Source organism: Monodon monoceros, unplaced genomic scaffold, assembly GCF_005190385.1.
Source record: "Monodon monoceros isolate NGI ecotype Baffin Bay Population unplaced genomic scaffold, NGI_Narwhal_1 Super_Scaffold_12, whole genome shotgun sequence".
Taxonomy (NCBI): Eukaryota; Metazoa; Chordata; class Mammalia; order Artiodactyla; family Monodontidae; genus Monodon; species Monodon monoceros.
The window spans coordinates 1,880,861-1,895,454 of NW_021703768.1; the positions used below are offsets into that span (position 1 = coordinate 1,880,861).

General features: G+C 56.9%; 1 protein-coding gene across 1 annotated transcript in view; it reads right to left on the reverse strand.

Moving 5' to 3' along the window:
• SLC6A3 (solute carrier family 6 member 3) overlaps positions 1-14,594 on the reverse strand; it is a 34,873-nt gene that overhangs the window by 14,485 nt on the left and 5,794 nt on the right. The window contains exons 3-7 of the mRNA XM_029215610.1: positions 13,150-13,375; positions 8,751-8,889; positions 7,734-7,868; positions 3,921-4,024; positions 2,349-2,473 (exon numbers count right to left, since the gene is read on the reverse strand). Of these exons, the coding sequence (XP_029071443.1) occupies positions 2,349-2,473; positions 3,921-4,024; positions 7,734-7,868; positions 8,751-8,889; positions 13,150-13,375 (729 nt within the window). The remainder of the gene's footprint in view (positions 1-2,348; positions 2,474-3,920; positions 4,025-7,733; positions 7,869-8,750; positions 8,890-13,149; positions 13,376-14,594) is intronic.

Genomic DNA, 14,594 nt, shown 5'->3' on the forward strand with positions numbered 1-14,594 from the left:
ATCATGATAAAGGGCAAGAGAGCGGGGAAAATGCATAAATGCAACAGAGTAAATTTCACTGCTCTGTACTTATTTGCATTATGTTCCCTTTCTCCTGCCTATATTGGATTTTTTTTTTTTTCCTACAGGAAAGAGTATGGATTTGGAAACACTTGCTGAGATTTCACCCCAGCCCCCAGCTTTCCCACCGCAGTCTTGGAGGGGTCTGTCCGCCCCGTCTCCAAACCTCTGTTTCCTGCTTTCAAAGTGTGGCTCCAAATGTGACCCAATGAAACTGCAAAGCTTTTGCACAGCAAAGGAAACCATAAACAAGACGAAAAGACAACCCTCAGAATGGGAGAAAATATTTGCAAACGAAGCAACGGACAAAGGATTTATCTCCAAAATGTGTAAACAGCTCATGCAACTCAATATTAAAAAAACAAACAACCCAATCCAAAAATGGGCAGAAGACCTAAATAGACATTTCTCCAAAGAAGATATACAGACTGCCAACAAACGCATGAAAGGATGCTCAACATCACTAATTATTAGAGAAATGCAAATCAAAACTACAGTGAGGTATCACCTCACACCAGTCAGAATGGCCATCATCAAAGAATCTACAAACAACAAATGCTGGAGAGGGTGTGGAGAAAAGGGAACCCTCTTGCACTGTTGGTGGGAATGTAAATTTTTACAGCCACTGTGGAGAACAGTATGGAGGTTCCTTAAGAAACTAAAAACAGAATTACCGTACGACCCAGCAATCCCACTACTGGGCATATACCCAGAGAAAACCATAATGCAAAAAGACACATGCACCCCAATGTTCACTGCAGCTCTGTTTACAATAGCCAGGACGTGGAAGCAACCTAAGTGCCCATCGACAGACGAATGGATAAAAGATGTGGCACATATATACAGTGGAATATTACTCAGCCATTAAAAGGAACAAAATTGGGTCATTTGTTGAGACGTGGATGGATCTAGAGACTGTCATACGGACTGAAGTAAGCAGAAAGAGAAAGACAAATATCGTATATTAACGCATATATGCGGAATCTAGAAAAATGGTACAGAGGAACCGGTTTGCAGGGCAGAAATTGAGACACAGACGTAGAGAACAAACCTATGGACACCAAGGGGGGGAAAGCAGCAGGGGTGGGGCTGGGGGTGGGGTTATGACGAATTGGGCGATTGGGATTGACATGTATACACTGATGTGCATAAAATTGATGACTAATAAGAACCTGCTGTATAAAAAAATAAATAAAATAAAATTCAAAAATTCAAAAAAAAAAAAAAGTGTGGCTCCCAACACTCAACTTCTCAAGAACTGGATGGGCTGACGGGCCGACCCACTGAGAGCTCAGGGCGCAGGTGGGGTTGGCCCTCTGTCCCCCTCAGCCCGTCCCTGAAGGCTACCCTCCTGCTCAAGAGTGAGAGGGCCCAGGAGGAGATCAGTCCCCCAGGCCCCGGGAGAAGAGGGGCTTCCCAGAGGAAGGGAGGGGCCCACCCCTGAGCAGGACGGTCTCGGGGGAGGCCCCTCCTGGCTCACGCACAGAGCGATCCTGCAGGCCGGTGAGGGTGGCGGCCGTCGTGGGAGGCCTTGGGGTCCTGGGCTGACCTAGCTTCAGGCTGCCTGAGCCGTGACTTTCTGCCCAGCACCCCGGGGGCTCTCTCCTGCGGGGCCCAGCTCGGTCCCTGTGTCACCTGGGCCCATGCCCTCCCCCGCCCACTCCCCCTCAGCTAACTTCCTGGTTTGCAGACACCCGGTGTCTGTGACGGCATGGTGAGCAGGTTGGGAACATGGGTCTCTGTTGTCACCGTGTCCAGAGACTTCAGGGGATCCTCGGCTGTTAACCAAATCCCATCTACACGTGCCATGGCCACTGGGTATCTGGAGGAAAAGCTTTGGAACAGAGTAACTGCTATGTCCAAACCAGCCCAGCTTCCCTCTGGCTGACCACACCGAGGTCCGTGCCGCTTGGAACAGCTCACGGCCCTGAACTTCACGTCCCTGGCCAGGTGTAAACAACGGCGGGGGCCGCCCAGTGAGGGAACCAGACCCTCGTCCTGCAGCCGAGTGGCCTCTGCAAGGCGCACTGGGACAAGGGGCAAAGATGCCCCAGCCTCTGCATGCAGCACGGTGGTCCGAGGGGGCAGGCGCAGGGTGCGCGGGGAGGCGGTGGGTGCGCTGCACCCAGGATCCTGTTCTCAGTCACATCAGCAGCTCTTGGGAAGGGCTCTGGAGGCCTGTGCATTTCCCTCTAGGTTTGCAGGGAAAACACTCGTCGAGAACTGGGCAGCCTGAACCTCAGGAGCGGGCGGGGTGGGGGGGGACCTGCCTGCCCCGGGGCACTCACCGTCCTTGGCCACGTCCCCGATGGGCACACTGTGCTTCTGGGCCATGTACCCCAGGAAGGAGAAGACCACGAAGCCGGAGGAGAAGCTCGTCAGCGAGTTGACGGAGGTGGTGATGATCGCGTCTCTGCAGGAACAAGACGTGCTGTCTCAGCACCCGGCCTGGAGCTGCTGCAATTTCCAGTCATTATCCGTAATTTACTGCGTCTGGGGCAGGCAGCTCCGGGGGCGCTTCCCCAGTCGAGCAGGCCAGCCCCTCCTGCAGCCCCAGAGGCTTTCCGGGGCTGCCCTGCGGGAGGGAGGCTGCCACCCGGTGATGGTGACAGGACCTCCCACCTGGACCCCCCACTGAGCGGCTTAGGGCTCTGGTCAGACGTTGGCTAGGCCAGGCCGTATGGCCCCTCCATGTTTGCCTGGGGACCAAGGGACTCTTGGGACCCCCGACTCAGTGCTGAAGGCGAGACAGTCCCGCCAGCAAAGCTGGGGCTCCACGTGGGCAGCACAGATGACCACAGGGGTCCCTACCCCTGCTCGACAGGGGCTGCCAGGCGGGGCTCTGAGATGTCTCCCGGGGACCTTGTTAAGATGAAGGTTCTGACGGGGCGGGTCTCGTGGGCCCCAGATGCTGTGTTTCCCATCGGCTCCTGGGGGTCCCGTGCTGCCGGCCTGTGGACCCCACTCTGACGGCTGAGAATTCAGAGCAGGGGAGGGGCAGTGTGGGGTCAGCCCTCCTGGTGCCCGAGTGGAAGGACGTTTGCAGGGTGCTCAGACCCAGGTGGGCACAGGGTGGGCTCTGGCCCTGCCATGCAGACCCCACCTTTGTGTGGCCCTCTGGGTAGCAGTCAGCCTGGCCATTTTGCTGTGCGCACCGCCTTTGTATTTTTACCGCATTTTTATCCTCATGATATGAAAGAGAATAAATACAGGCTCATGAAGGTCAAAGAAAGCAGTCCTGGATGAAATTCTTTCTCTGTTTTCAGAAGGATTTCAGGGCCAGCAAGTGGCTGCAGGTCACTCAGGTCATCCGGGCGGGGCGGCCCCAGCTGAGATGCTGCCAGAGCTCTGGGCGCACAGTGGAGCCACCTTCCGGCTTGTCCTGGGGCCGGGTCCCCGGCGGCCTCTGCACAGAGTCTGGGATGCCCCTGGGGCCCAGGATCCCTAGGTGCAGGCCAGGTGGGGACACATGCAGGCCCTTCCTGGTGGGGCACGTGGGGGAGGAGACCCACCCTGAGTGCTGGGAGGATGAGGCCGGCTGGGTGGGGCAGGGGATGGAGCAGGGGGCAGAGGAAGGGGCCTGGGTGGGTGGGTGGGGGGTCCGGGACGCCTCCTCCCAGCGAGGTGATCAGCATCTCCACTGCTTCAATGCTCCCTTAAAGCCACAATCAACATTGCGCCTAGAGCTTCCCTGTTCGATTTCCACTTTAAAAGCCATTTGTCTTAGATTTGCAAGCACAGCTCATTTTCCCCTCCCTTCATCCACGGACACATTATCTCCTAAAGCCAACGATGCCCCCCCATATCAGCTGTGCCCCCACTTGGTTCTGCAGAGCCTCTTACAGGAGCCCAGGACTCACCTGTAGCAGTTGTTGGTGAATTTATTGTAACTGGAGAAAGCTATGAGCACTCCAAGCCCCACTCCCAGCGAGAAGCATATCTGGACGGCGGCGTCTATCCAGACCTGCGCGGAGCAGGGACACAGACAGAGCGGCGGTGAGAGGTCCCTGCGGGGGGCTCAGCCAGCCCAAGGACAGGGAGTGGTCCTGGGGTGGACCCACAGACGGCCGCACCTTCGATGCCAGGGGCTCCAAGGAACAGGGTCGAACTTAAACTCGACATCATTGTCAACAAGCAAATGTCATCTCAGGGAATAAACCTTTCCCGCGTTGCTGGCCCGAGAGAGCCTGAAACACAGGGGGCTGCGTCTTGTTGCAGGACCTGCGGTTCCTCATTACTCCAAGTGGTGAGGGTTGGTCTGGCCCGTGACCCTGGTAACAGCAGTAATTTATGAAAATGCTGTGTGCCGTGCGTGCCTCAATCAGACACGTGCCCACCAACACCCGCCTTCTGTCCTTCCCATGGAAGCACGTTGTGAGTGCAGGGTGAGCACGCGGCGGGACGTGAAGAAAGGCCTGTGGAGCTGACCGTGGCTCTGACACTGTGCGCTTGCTGGGGGTGGCACAGGTGACATCCGGGTGCTGACACACATGACAAGTGAAGGCCTGCAGTCGATACTGGACCAAGAAGGTATTTTAAAAGTCAGACACGACCCTCTTGGGTCAGGGTGATGTGGAGACCAGCTGGTGATGGCTATGTGGGCCCCCCTTGGCCCTGCATAGCCTGGGGCAGGGATGAAGAGAGTGGAAGCCCACCCTGGGGGCCTGGCCAGACCTGCTGTGCTGGAAGGTCCTGGGGGCTGTCCCCACAGCCCGTGGTGCAGGCCTGTGGGCCGAGGTCCTCAGGCAGTGACTCCAGAGCTCCCCAGCTGGAGACACAGGGCAGCTGGCCTGAGTGTGACTGAGTGAGGGCGGGCAGCACGCCCAGTCTTGGGGTCACCCCAGCACTGGGGACAGCATGTTTCCCAGCTCAAGGCCTAGAGTGGCCAGGTGGGCAGGGGGCCAAGGGGTCCCCTCGTGCTGGTCATCAGCCAGCTCGTCTGGGCAGGTAGCTGCGGACAGGAGGCGGTGTCGCCAGGGGGCTCCTATCTCCTCTCAACCCCAGGTCCTCACAGTGGGCAGTGGCCACCCCAGAGTCTTTGCACGTGCAGCTCACCCATCAGGTTTCGCCTCCCAGCCATCTGTCCAGGCCTTTGCTCACTGCCGCTCCTAGGACCCAGCTCCAGACCCAGGCCACGGTCCACCCTGGGGCCCGCCTGGGCAGCCTCTCAGAACTGGCCTGGACTTGCCCTTCCTTTACTTCCCGTCCTCCTCTCTCCTGCTGGAATGGAGCCCTCCCAGACAGCACTCTGCCCAGCCCAGACCCGCCTGTCCGATGGAGCAGCTCCACGAGAGCTGCAGATGGACGACTGAGAGTCTGGACGGCCTGAAAGGGCCTGGCCTCTGGGTGCCACTGAGGACAGTGGCGCTGACCCCGAAGGCAGTCCCCTTCATCCCCATGGGGGTCTAGAAATGGCCCCAGGATGCAGGGCAGCCTCCACGTCAGAGCAGCACAGGGTCCCCGGTGCCAGGGGCACAAGAAGGGACGGAGCCGACGGTTACTTCTGCCCCATCCGCTTGCCGGGCAGGCCCCTCAGTGGAACCTCTGCTCCCACCCGGCCCGGACCAGTGAGGACCTGGCCAGGCCCCTCCCTCAGCCCCTCTGGACTGAGCCACCATGGCTGAACCCCCAGGGGGTGGGCAGGGACGAGCCTGGGATGGTGCTGGGGCCCTGCACCCCGATCTGGGCCAGTCCCCAACCACATCCCCTCAGGGCCTGTGGGACCTGGCCCCCCACTGCCAAGCCCCAGGGGAAGGGTGCCGGGGCCGCTCAGTCTCTGAGGGGGGCTGTCCTGAGCCTGGGAGAGGGCTACAGGCAGCTGCTGGGCCCGGAGCAGTCCTGGGAGGACGGCTCAGGACGGCCGCCCAGCGGGTGAGGCCCAGGCCCTGCTCTGTCCTGGAGGACGTGGTGCCAAGTCAGCCAGAACCCCACGGGGGCACCAGGAACAGCCCCAGCCTCCGCGCTGGGGACTGCATAGACCTGTCCTTTGGGGACCGCGGTCTCCCAGGAGCCCAGTGCTGTGGGCCTGCTCTGTCCCGGCCTCTGCTCTTCCCCTCCCTAGCTGATGGGACTGTCAGAGGCAGGGACACTCAGGTCAGGTCCAGTCCCGTTGTGTCTCCGTCGCCCACCACCTACGCCTGTCCTTCTGTCATCCGCCCGTCATCCACTGCCTGTCTGCGTATGATCCGTCATCCGTCCACCTGAAATCTATTTTCTGTCTCGTCCATCTGCCGATCCACCTCGCTTGTGACAACCACCGGTTCCTACTTTTCTCTGATTTCTTCGCACCCTGGCATCTGTTTTGCTCACCCTCATGCCACCTGTCCTTCCTGCCTGACGCCCCACTTCTCTTTGACTTCCAGATCACGCCCAGCTGGCCTTGGACGCCCAAGGCCACCTCCTCCTGCCAGCACCCCCCAGCTGCCATGGGCTTTCCCGAGGACGGATGCCCTGCTGACCTCTCAGCTCCCCGGGCTCGGCTCTGCAGCTGTGGGGCCCCGGACCCGCTGCTGGACGAACTCTGCCTTTAGCTGTACGTGGAGACCTGTGTGCTGCCCTCACAGCCTCGGTCCTCGGGTGGGCTGCCCGGCTGGTGCCCTGCTCACGGCTACCCTCGCCTGTGTGCTTGTGGGGCCGAGACCGTGGTGCTTTCCTCTCGCTGCCCCTCGGCGCCTGACCTCCGCCCTGCCAGCGTCCCCCATTCCCAGGGTTCCTGGGGTCGGAGCCACGTCTGCCTCCCCTTCTCGCCCTTCCTGCCCACTGCTGCCCCAGGGGGTGCCTCCTCTGGCCCGATGAGCCCCACAGCCAACCCTCTCACAACCTGGCAGCGTCAGGCCCCGGCCCCACGCCTCAGCCGAGACCGCCCTCGCCCTCGTGCTGCTCCTGGTAGCTCAGCCTCCCTGGGTGGCCACTGGGGCCCCTCCCTCTGCCCCAGTCTAGTCCACCTGATTTTCCAGTGACCCCACCTCCCGCCCAGCCTCCCCGCTTCTGGGCCTGTTTCCCTGCGATGCTGCTGCCTCTCTCTCTCGCCACCCACCGCCACCCCGCCATTGCCCGGCAGGGCCTCCTGTCTTCATGAGGTTGTCTTCTCATATTTCAACCCAGAATTACTTCTTCCTTTGCTGAAGAAACCTGCAGCCTGACTATGGAGTAAGTTCTGGCCACGATGCGGTCATATCGCGCCTTTATGCCGGGGGCGCCGTGTGCTTGACCATCAAGGTCTGGCTCCCCGAGGGGGACCCTAGTTCACGAAGCCTCAGCCCAGCTCCGAGGATGCACCCCGGGCCAGAGCTCGCGGCTGCGGTCCAGCTGAGCGGCAACACCCTCGGGCACAGACTGGGCGGCCCCACAGGTGCTCATCCCAGGAGCCGGGAGCGTTCCTCCAGGGAGAGCATGGCCCGCAGCGAAGAGGTCGAGAGGCAGCCAACTCCCGCTCTCTCCCTGCGGAAACCTGGGTGGCCTGTTCCCCTAATGTCCTTACTCTGGTCCATTCAGCTGCTTGCTGTGCCCACACGGCCCCTTGTCACCTGGACAGGGAACTCTGCTGGGTGGGCCCAGCACACAGCGGGGGGAGTGAGAATTGCTGCCCGGCTGCAGCCTTTGGGGTCTCCTGCCTGGGATGTAGAGCCCCATGGCCCACATGGACTGGGGCCGCGAGCGGAGGGCGCACTCACCGAGGCCTCGCAGAGCCGACGGAAGTCCACGCTCAGGTACGCCCTGATGCCGTCCACGGCCCCAGGGAGGGTGACACCTCGCAGAAGCAGCGCAAAGAGGACCACGTACGGCATGGTGGCCGTGATCCACACGACCTGGGGAGAGCACAGTGTCACCAGGCCGCACCGGCCACCGGCTGTCATGGCTGGGCACAGAGTCACCCTCATGGTTTGTGCTCAGAGAGGGGGACCTCAGATTGGGAAGCCCGGCGTCCCAAACAGTCACAGGACACCAGCTCAAAAAATGCCTCCTGGAGCGAGACTGTCCAGTGCCTTCTATCCTGTATGTTGTCTTTCCCAGGGATCAAAATGGACAAACAATTTGGCAAGGAAGGAGCCCTCCTTCTCTGCACTTGGGCTATGGCAGTAGGCAGCATTGGCTGAATTCCTGATGAGGGAGATGTGAGTGATTTGCACTGATTGTGCAAATGGGCACCTGGATCACTTGTGAAAGATGGACTCTGGGCCACGGGGGAAGTGGAGGAGAGCACCTGTGGCCGTCGGAAGACTCTCAGGTGCTGGAGAGTCACTGCAAGTGTTAGCCCGAGTGACGGGGGCATTCTGGTCATCGTTGCTTTGGGCGCCCAGATAATGACCAAAATATTTTCATCAGCAAAAATATTTTGTTGTGCTTGTCTTCACGCTGAAAGCACTCTCCTGACATCATTCTTCAACCACAGCCACCTGTCCCAACCCACCACGGCCACCTGTCCACTCCCCAACCCACCATGGCCACCTGTCCACTCCCAAGCCCACCACGGTCCATCTGTCCACTCCCCAACCCACCACGGCCCACCTGTCCACTCCCCAGCCCACCACGGCCCACCTGTCCACTCCCAACCCACCACGGCCCACCTGTCCACTCCCAACCCACCATGGCCCACCTGTCCACTCCCAACCCACCATGGCCCACCTGTCCACTCTCAACCCACCACGGCCACCTGTCCACTCCCCAGCTGGCGAGCCTTGCTGCCTCACCTTCCCAGAAGTCTTCACTCCCTTCCACAGGCTGAAGTAGAGCAGGACAATGACCAGTACCAGGCAAGATGCGAGCTGCCACCGGGGAGGGCCCAGGTCGTCGATGCCCTGGCTCTCATGCAGGTGCAGCACGCCGCGCCTGGAGAGGAAGGAGATGGGGGTCCTGGGCAGGGGCTGCCTCCCTGCCCAGAACTGGAACAGGGGGCTGCACTTGTGAAGAGACCTGCCCTGCCCCACTCGGCATGGCAGCAGGGACCTGGCCTGATGGAGACCCCCACCCCTCGCCCCCCCACCCCAGAAAGGCCAGGACCCCAGCCTTAGTGGAGATGCAGGGCCCACCCTCCAGGTGAGGAGAGCAGGTGGGCCACCGCACGCTGGGAGCCCACGGAAGCCCAGCCCTGGCCCAGGGCCACACTGTCAGGAGAAAGTAGACTGTGATAACTTAAAGACGTAGATTGCAAACCCTGTAATGGCCACTAAAAATTAAGACAAAGAGCTAGACGGACTTCCCTGGTGGTCCAGTGGTTAAGACTCCACACTTCCAATGCAGGAGCCACAGGTTTGATTCCTGGTCGGGGAGCTAAGATCCCACATGCAGTGTGGTGTGGCCAAGAAAACAAAACAAAACAAGAAAAGAAGAGCTAGAGCTTATTAGCAAATGGAGTAGATAAAGTGGAAGCCAAAATAATTAATTAATTCCAAAGAAAATAAACAGAGGAAACAAGAAACAATGAACCGGTGGGACAAGCAAGATGAAAGACTAAACCCTAACCATACTGATAATTATTGATTGGAAACACTCTAATTAAAGGACAGAGATTGTCATAGTAAATAAAAAAGCAACAACCAACTCTGTGCTGTCTACATGAAACCCACTTCAAATATGATACATATAGGTTTAAAACATAAGGATGGAGAAGATATCCCATGTAAACACTATTCATAGGAAAGCTGGAGTGATCATATTAATATCAGACAAAGCTGACATCAGAATGAGGAATAGGGACTTCCCTGGTGGCATAGTGGTTAAGAATCCGCCTGCCAATGCAGGGGACACGGTTTCAAGCCCTCCTCTGGGAAGATCCCACATGCCGCGGAGCAACTGAGCCTGTGCTCCACAACTGCTGAGCCTGCGCTCTAGACCCCACGAGCCGCAACTACTGAGCCCGCGTGCCACAACTACTGAAGCCCGCGCGCCTAGAGCCTGTGCTCCGCAACAAGAGAAGCCACCGCAATGAGAAGCCCACGTGTCGCAACAAAGAGTAGCCCCCACTCACCGCAACTAGAGAAAGCCCGTGCGCAGCAACAAAGACCCAATGTAGCCAAAAAAAAGAAAAAGAAAAAAAGAATGAGGAATGGTACCAAGAGGGACATTTCATAATGGAAAAGGGCTCAATTAAAAGATTTGATAAACATGTGTGCACTTTAGAACAGAGCTTTAAAATACATGAATGAAGCAAAAACTGATAGAACTGTGAAGGGAAATAGGCAAATCCACAATTATAATTAATTGAGATTTCAACACCCCTTTCACAGTAACTGATAGAACAAATAAACAGTAAGGATGTAGAAAACTTAAACAGCACTAGGAGCTGACAGGACCTAGCCAACATGTCTACCCAACAGCAGCAGGATACACATTCTTTTTAAGTGCACGTGGAATACTTACCAGGATAAACCATATATTGGGCAATATGACAAATCTCAGTATATTTAGGAATAATGAGGTTTTAAAAGATATTATCTCGCCAAATCTGAATTAAATTAGAAATCAATAACAGAAATATATCTAGAAAACCTCCAAATATTTTAAAGTCAAACAACAAATTTCTAAAAATCTCCTGTGAATCAAAGAAGAAATCACAAGGCAGATCAGGGAATACTTGAATACACAACATATTAAACGTGCAGGAGGCAGCTAAAGCAGTCTCTTAGAGGCAAGTTTGTAGCTTTAAATATATAGCGTTCTAATTTATATTAGAAAGTAGGTGAAGGTGGTTTTAATAAGTGTTTATGGAGTTGAGTTGAGGGAAATTTAACACTAGTTGGAGTTACAGGGGCCAATCTTTTGGGGTTTCCAAAGCCCACATGCACTCTGTAGCACTTACAGCTTTACTACTTCAATGATTATAGTTATCCTGGAATTTCATGGTGGGATGTGAACTCCCTAATTACATGTGCCTTCAAGAACATGTAATGCTTTCCACAAAGATCCACTTTATAAAGTGGGTTTACATTCCAGAAAACCCTTGCAGACCTGACAGTCAGTGGGGCCTGTCTCAGGGAAACCCAGTCACCACCGTTAGTGAAATCACCTGGCGTGTCATCAGTTCAGTTTAATAACTCATCGTGTCGTTAATGATCTATGACTTCCTTGTAAACCTTCAAAGGCTCCGCCTTTGTCCCAGGGTCACCTCCAAATACGGTTGGACATCTGCTCCTGCTAACAGCCCTTTACATGGAGGGTTCAGGCAGCTTTCCAGCTCAATCTTTCTCTTCCAGACTTGGAATTTCCAAACAGACTTCACTAGTGAGCTCTCTGTTGTTTTTTTCTTTTAAATTCACCTATCACGTATGTTTCCTTCTAGCATTCTTAATAATAAATCATTGACTAACCAGTTTTTTCCCTCTATTTTTCTCATCTGAAAAATCATTTAGTTAAATCAACTCTTTCCACACCTCCCAAACAAAAGGTAAGTATCCCCAAATGGCCTCACCTGACACATTTGATATCTCTTCAAGCTTTCTAAACATTCTAAATTGCACCAAAATCCATCTTAAAATTGTAAAAGACACACTAGCTTGAAAACTTAGCCATCATTTTGTTGGTGAAATGATAACTTAAACCCAACTCTAGCGAGAGCTGATTCTGCACGTCTGTCAGTGGTGGGATGGGTGGGATGCTCCCAGGCGCTCGCCCACAGCCATGTCTGTGTCTCCCCTTTCTGCTTTCTGGTGCAGGGGTCCCCACCGCTCCCGCTCTCTTTTCTGGTCCCCCGTCTCCCATCACACACTAAACCTGAGAGCTGGGCCACTGGTGAGAGTACTTGCAGCCTGGGCTTTGACCTGTCCGTGAGATGCTCTTAGGTTTGGGAAATGCAGTAATGAACAGGCTGGCAACAAGCTCCTAAGAATGCACAAGCAACTTTGATGAATGCTCTGCTCTCCTTTACTTGGACAAATCTATCATTTCTTGCTTGTTTGTCACTGAGTCCTGCCCACACACTCAGGCGACAGGGCCTGGGTTTCCATTTCTCGCGGGTACGTCCGCATTGGTGTCTTTCAGGCAGATCTAATGGGACCCATCCCAGGTGGACTCTCGTCTCCAGCCCGTCCTCTGAAACCCGCTCGCCCCCTCCTGAGAGCTTCTGGAGACCCAGGCCCTAACCCCCCAGCTTTGGACTCTCCCTCCTCGGGGCAGGCGGGTTCTCAGTGGCCCCTCTCTTCCCCCCTTCGCGGAACCTCCCTCCCTGCCCTCCTCAGACTCCTTCACTCTCTAATCCCAAACTGCCCAAAAGACAATCTTCCAAAAAATTAAACAAGTCCCATCACACACAACCCTCGTCCTCACCCTAACCATGCTCTTCCTAATAACGCCTGAGAAAGGCACCCCATCCCTCCGGCGGTCCCCTCAGGCCCCCCAAACCCCGCCTCACTCCGTTCCTGCCCATCGCTGCCACTTTCTGAAGCAGCCAGTCCTGGAGATACGTTCCCCACGTGTGGCGGGGATTCTAGAGCAAAGGACTCAGACCCTGAGTATCTGAAACACGCAATTTCAGACGCTGAATGTCCGCAGGTTCCATGAACATCCCTCGCCCTTCTGGCGGTGTCACTCCTACCCCCACACGACAGATTCTCCCAGTGCCCGAAGGCTCAGTTTCTCTCCTGCACACCTGCTGTCTCACCCAGCTCCACAGGCCCCAGGAGTGGGACAGTGCCTTCCCTCAGGGAAGACCTCGGGCAACTGTCTGATGGTCCCGCCTCCGGCTGGAGGCCGGGCCATGAGCGGAGGGAGAACGGGGAAGGCGACTGGGAAAGGGGAGCCCGGCCCCCTCTGGAGGCAGTGCTGCAGCCCCCGGAGCCCAGCTCCACACGCCTCCTCCCTGCGGCATCTGCAGGGTCACAGGCCATCCCCCCCAACAGACCCCAAAGGGCCGCAGGGAGCAGGTGGGGCGGCCCATCCAGTTTCCCTTCCCTGCGAGGTCTCCCTGCAGGAGCCGTGCTGAGCTGCTAGAGGTGGGGTCAGAAATAAGCCCACAAGAGCCCAGAGGAACGGGATGCGGCACTGGCCAGGGAGGGGTCCTCCCCACATCCTCGGGAGGCAGCAGGGGCGGGTGGCTAGCCCGGATCCCCCTCCCCACCCCCGGGGGTGTCATCAGACCCCGAGGCCCCCACTTACTCAAAGTACTCGGCGGCAGGGGTGGTCCTGAAGGTGTCATTGGGGTCAGGGCTGGAGCTGGGGGCACGGGCGTCGGAGCAGCGGGGGCTGTTCCAGGTGTGGTTGCAGTGGGTCCAGGGCAGCTCCGTGGTGAAGGAGGAGAAGAGGTAGTGCAGTGCCCAGGCGATGATGACGTTGTAGAAGAAGCCGATGTAGAGTGAGATGAGGATGACCGTGTAGCCCACGCCTGGTGGGGAGAGCATGGCCCCATCAGCAGCTCACCCTTGCCCCTCCCCTCACGGGTCGCAGCTCCACCTGGGCTGTCCTGAAACCAGGCAGCGCCTTTAGACACACCAGAAGACGAGGGAAAGGGTGGGTCCCAGACTTCGCGTCATGGTCAGAGAAGGGGCTGCCCACTTCCAAAACCATCTGTGGTCCTTGACGTCTACCCAGACATGCAGGGCTATCCAGGGACGCCCTGGTACAGCCAGGTCACCCGCAGACATACGGGGTGACTAAGGGCCATCCGTGGCTGTCCACCATCACTCACAGCCAGGCTGGGTCATCCAGGCTCACTTAAGGTCATCTAGGGCCACTCTGGGTCACCCAGGGCATCAACCCAGGGTTATCCAGGGCTGCTCAGGGTCACTTAAGGCCATCCAGGGCCGCCCATGCCAATAGGGCCATGAAGGCCATCCAGGGTCACCCAGGGATGCCCAGTGCCTCCCAGAGCCATGCAGGGCCACCAATAGTCACCAAGGGATAACTAGGGTCTTTCACGCTCTTCCACAGCCATCCAGGCTCATCCAGGACCACCCAGGGCCTCCAAGACAATCCATGCCTACCTGGGCTACCTAGAGCTGTACAGGGCCATTCATGGCCACCCACAGCTAACCATGCCCCTCTAGGCCACTCAGGGCAAACAGAGTCAGCTGGGTCTACCCAACATCACCCAGGACCATGCATGACCATCCAGGGTCTCCAAGGGTCACCTATGACCACGCCGGGGCCCCCAGGGCTTGTGAGAGTCCCTTTCCAGGATCACAAGCCCTGGAATTTGTTGACAGTCCCTGAGGGGCTCCTGGCTTCTGGAGCAGAACAGAGTGGTGAGCAGTCTTTGGAGACGCGACATCCTGGCTGTGGTGGATGGATGGTCTGGCAGTGAGATCTCTTCCCTATTCAGTGTTGGACAAGCGCTGTCAGGTCCCGTCACTGCGGTTGACTGTAACAGGCTCCATGCAGGGTTCTCTTGTTTCAGCATTCTTTCCCGGCTTTGTTGCTAGGACTAGTTTGGGCTATGACTATAACTTCACTGTCTTAGAACCTGGGGGGCGCCGTGCCCCGTCTTGCCTGCCTGTGTCCAGGGAGGAGCTTGCCTTCAAGCTGACGTCTTCAGGGAGTGGCTTGGCTTGTTTTTTATGGGTCTAGCCCTTAGGAGAAGCTATTTTCCTGCTCAGGACACTTCA